General features: G+C 54.1%; 1 protein-coding gene across 1 annotated transcript; it reads right to left on the reverse strand.

The window, feature by feature from the left end:
* Positions 1-422: 422 nt before the first annotated feature.
* LOC135230810 (small conductance calcium-activated potassium channel protein 3-like) lies at positions 423-2,484 on the reverse strand. The gene has a single exon (XM_064282650.1). It carries the CDS (start codon positions 1,686-1,688, stop codon positions 717-719), a length of 972 nt encoding a protein of 323 aa, XP_064138720.1. The 5' UTR covers positions 1,689-2,484; the 3' UTR covers positions 423-716.
* Positions 2,485-4,167: the final 1,683 nt, after the last annotated feature.

Genomic DNA, 4,167 nt, shown 5'->3' on the forward strand with positions numbered 1-4,167 from the left:
CAAGCCTGTCATCCCATCTAAAGAAGAGGCGCTCCCCCCGGCTGATGCCAAGGCGGCGCCCATCTGCTCTCCCTGGGTAACACCTGTAGCCATTTTTGTCAGGGGATGTTTACGAGGCAGCAGCAGGTTTATTCTGAGTCCTCTTTCCTGAGGGACGGGCGGCTGATTTCCTCCGCCTGTATTTTTACCCCATGCCCTCTGGGGAGACTCAGGTCACGGGTGCTGTTCTATTTTGCCTGGAGTCTCTCGGGGAAGAGGAAGGAAAGAGAAACTTGGGAAGAGAGGGGGAAGCCAGGGAGGGAAGGTGAAATGGTTCGGGATCCCCACCCCCCACCCAGACATTTATTTCTTTTTTATCCTCGGGAAAATGGAGTGGAGCAGGGAGGGGAGGAGAGGAGGGGAAGTCGCAGGAACTGGCAAACACATCAAGGCAGAGTGTAATTAATTGGTGCGTTAAGCTGCTGGGTTATGCTTTAGTACGAGTGAGCAAGGAGGAAAAATGATTTCTCAGAAGGGATTCTTTAATCCTCCCTAACACAGAGTCTGCAAATTAGACACAGCGGATGGGGATGTCCCCCCCAAAGAAAGCGAGGAATGAATTCTCCCAGGATTAAGAAGGAAAACCATGGGAAGTTAGAGTGTTCTATAGAATTGAGCAAACGCCTCTACCCACCACCTCTCTCTCTCTCTCTCATTCTCTCTCATTCTCTCACTACCTACATATGCCTTTTGTTCAAGGTATAAAGAGAAACTGCAGCCCCTACCTTTGAGTACAAACCCCAAGAAAGCTCAGTCTCTATCACCATAACAACAATTCCAAACATCCCAAAAATCAGAGCATAGTCACTCAGTCGCTTTCTCTTTTCAAACAGGGCCCTCCTGTGTCCCAGCTTATAGCCAATGTTTTGGTTTTTCCGCTTGTTGGCTTTGGGGAAGGTGGTGCTGCTGGCGGTGGTGCCGGCGTGCTGGTGGTTGTGGGTGGCGTTGGGGTGATGGAGCAAGGTTTGGTGTGCATGGTTGTCCTCCCTGGAGGAGATGACGATCTCAGGGGGGTTGCTGGGGCTGAAGAGCTGGAGGGGCTGGCCCTCCGGCTCGGCCTCAATGAGGTTCCTCCTGGAGGCGCTGAGGCGGCTGAGGGGCTTCATGACCCCACCACTGTACTTGCAGGAGCTCATGGCGATCTCCGTGAAGGGGTTGCTGTCCCGCCGGTGCACCAGGGGGCTGGCCTGCCGGTGCCGGCTGCCTCCGCCAGGCCCACTTGTAGCTGTGGAACTTGGAGAGTGGCCAAGCAAGTGGTCATTGAGATTGAGCTGGCTGCCTTGCCTGGAGGAAGGGTGGAGGATGGCGGTGGAGTTGTACGAAGAGGGGGCCCTGAAGGCGGTGGGAGAGGAGTGCAGAAGGCCAGGGTGGACAGGCTGGCTCTGGAGTTGAGACAGGGGATGCGGTGGCTGCTGCTGCTGCTGCTGCGGCAGCTGCGGAGGCTGAGGCTGCAGCGGGGGTCCCGGGGGCTGCTGGGGGGTTGCTGGTGGCGCTGGCGGTGGTGGTGGCTGCTGCTGCTGCTGCTGCTGCTGCTGCTGTTGCTGCTGCTGCTGCTGCTGCTGCTCATCCCCAGACGATGGGCAGGGGCACTTGGGGTCTTCATCCAGGTCCCCCACCCCCGAGTCATGGAAGTGCCCAGAAGTGTCCATCTTGGGGCCTGGCTGGATTCCCTGCAGCAAAACCCCCCACCCCAAAGCCACCCTCGCTCCAAAGATGTCCTCAAAGAAAGCCAGGCATCCAAGCTCCCCCACCAGAGTGTCTTGGCTCCAGTCCTCTCTCTGGCTTGCTTCGGTTCTCTGGGGCTGCCTGGTGTCCAAATGCTGCCACTCAAGAATGCATTGCACAGGGCAGAGAGGGAGTGCAGAAGGGGAGCTTGGAGCAAGAAGAGGGGAGAAAAGAACTCTGTCTCAGGAGGTGGTCCTCCAGGAGCTTGTGAGGCCAGCTCAGCTTCACTCCTCGCTGGCTCTACAGCTCTGCTCTCCTCCTCCTGCCACTGTTACATTGTAAGCCAAGCCCACTTATTAGCAGCTGGTCTCATTGGCTTGGCTTAACTCTCCAACCACCTCCTAACTCCGCCCCCTGGGTAGGCTCCGCCCCGGAGGCGGAGCCTGCTGCCCGCAGCTCCCGGGCCCCAGTGGCAGCGCAACGAGGGCTGGGAGCTGTAGTTTCTGCTCCTCCACCCCGGAGCTGAGGCAGCTAGCTGCCCTCTTTCTTCTGACAGGTATGGCAAAACCCGGCAAGCCCACGGCGATAAGGGGTATAAGCTCGCGCTGGGTAGTTCGGAGGGAGGCAGAGGGCCTCCCGAGGAGGGGAGCTGTGCACCCCGATGCGGGGGCAGGAAGAGGAGACAAACATTTATTAATGGCCAGGGGCTACGATAAATTGTTTCACACATTATCTCATTACATCCTCCAAACAGCCAGGGAGGTGGGCATCACGTTCCCATTTTACAAAGGCGGAAACTGATGCTCAGAGATATTGAGTAACAACTTCAAGGTCATAGCAGCGGTGGGGCAGTGGGGGGGGGGGGAGGAGGAGGCACAGCATGCTGGCACCAGGTGGATAAACTCACCTACCATGACTGAGCGCCTGCGATGTGTGTGCAGGCGCCTCTCTGTTATTTCTAACCCTTACATCAACCCTCTGAAAATGATGTCATCATTTTCCTCTTACCGATGAAACCTGTAAAAAAAAAAAACTCAAGGGTAGATACACAAATGGCCAGATGTCACCCAGCCTGTAATGAACAGGACTGGGATTTCGACCCAGGCCGGCCTGACTGCCCCCCTCCCTACCCCCAGGTTGCTTTCCACTATCATGCCCACCATGTAGTGGTTGCTCAATATTTATTGCTCAGATGATAGGTGGGAAGGAGTCAGAGAAGTTGTCAAGGAAGAACTGGCCTCCCCAAAGCAGACCCTTCCCTGACAGCTAGCCAGAAGTCACCAGGAGGGTCTGGCAGGAAGACTGAAGACCCCCGTGGTGGCTCCCTTCCTGATTTGCCCTATAGGGCTCTGAAAGTCAGAGCTGGGAACAGCTGCTGGCTTCCCAGGTTCAGAACCACCATCATCAAGTATTTATTAAGCTCCCACTGTGTGCAGACAGAGTGGGACCAGAGCTGCATTCATTTCCATTTTTAACAGCAGCAGCAATAGGATCAGTGAGGAAGGGAGTGCTATGGGATTCCCCAGGCATTCCTAGGGTTTTAACAGGGAGGCATCTTCCCACCTGGCTCCTGCTTCCTCACCACCCTTTGATGTCTGTCCAGCACCTTCCAAGGATGGGAAAAAGGAAGGATCGGAGAACCATGTACACATGTGCACACACGCATACACACATGCTCATGCATACCATATGCACACAGGTACACAGGTTTGTGCACACTGGTACACACACTTGTACCTGTGTGCACACACTGGCCCCCACTCATGCACTTACAGACACTTGCACACATGTGTGCACACAGTGAGCTTCTAAAGCAGCTCTCCTGAGAAGTTAGCAGCAAGTGGTCAGGTCAGGGAGGGGGTCAGCTCCCACCAGATGAGATCAGCTCACCCTCTGTTTATCAGTTCTCTGTCTCCAATCGCCCTGTCAGCCCTGATAATTGAGAGCTAAATATTTCCTGTCGTACAAGCCACAACCCTAGAAACCTGAAAAATTATGATTATTCATGCACGGTAATCTTGATTATTGTTATAATCAATGATGTGTTTATTTTCACCCCACTAAAAGTCATGGAAGGAGCCCTGGTGGTGCAGTGGTTAAGCACTCGGCTGCTAACCAAAAGGTTGGCAGTTCAAACCCACCAGCCACTACACGGGTACAGCCTTGGAAACCCTATAGGCAGGGACAGATTACTCAATAAGCAAGGTACACACCGGCTTACTTGTGCTTACTCACTGATGTGGTGAAACTCACATGAAATTGTGCACTACAGGTTAGCAAGTAAGCACAGGTAACCCTGTGAGTGCCTTGCTTACTGTAAACCATGCATACTTTGCTGACTGGCTAATCTGCCCCTGCCTATGGGACAGTTCTACTCTATCCTATAGGGTCGCTATGAGTCGAAATTGACTTGACCACAACAGGTTTGTTTTAATAAGTCTTAGCACCAGGGGTCAGATGCAA

This window comes from Loxodonta africana, chromosome 3 (genome assembly GCF_030014295.1).
Source record: "Loxodonta africana isolate mLoxAfr1 chromosome 3, mLoxAfr1.hap2, whole genome shotgun sequence".
Taxonomy (NCBI): Eukaryota; Metazoa; Chordata; class Mammalia; order Proboscidea; family Elephantidae; genus Loxodonta; species Loxodonta africana.

Coding starts and splice junctions, on each gene's coding strand:
- LOC135230810 (XM_064282650.1), bottom strand. CDS start 1,688: ATGGACACTTCTGGGCACTTCCATGACTCGGGGGTGGGGGACCTGGAT.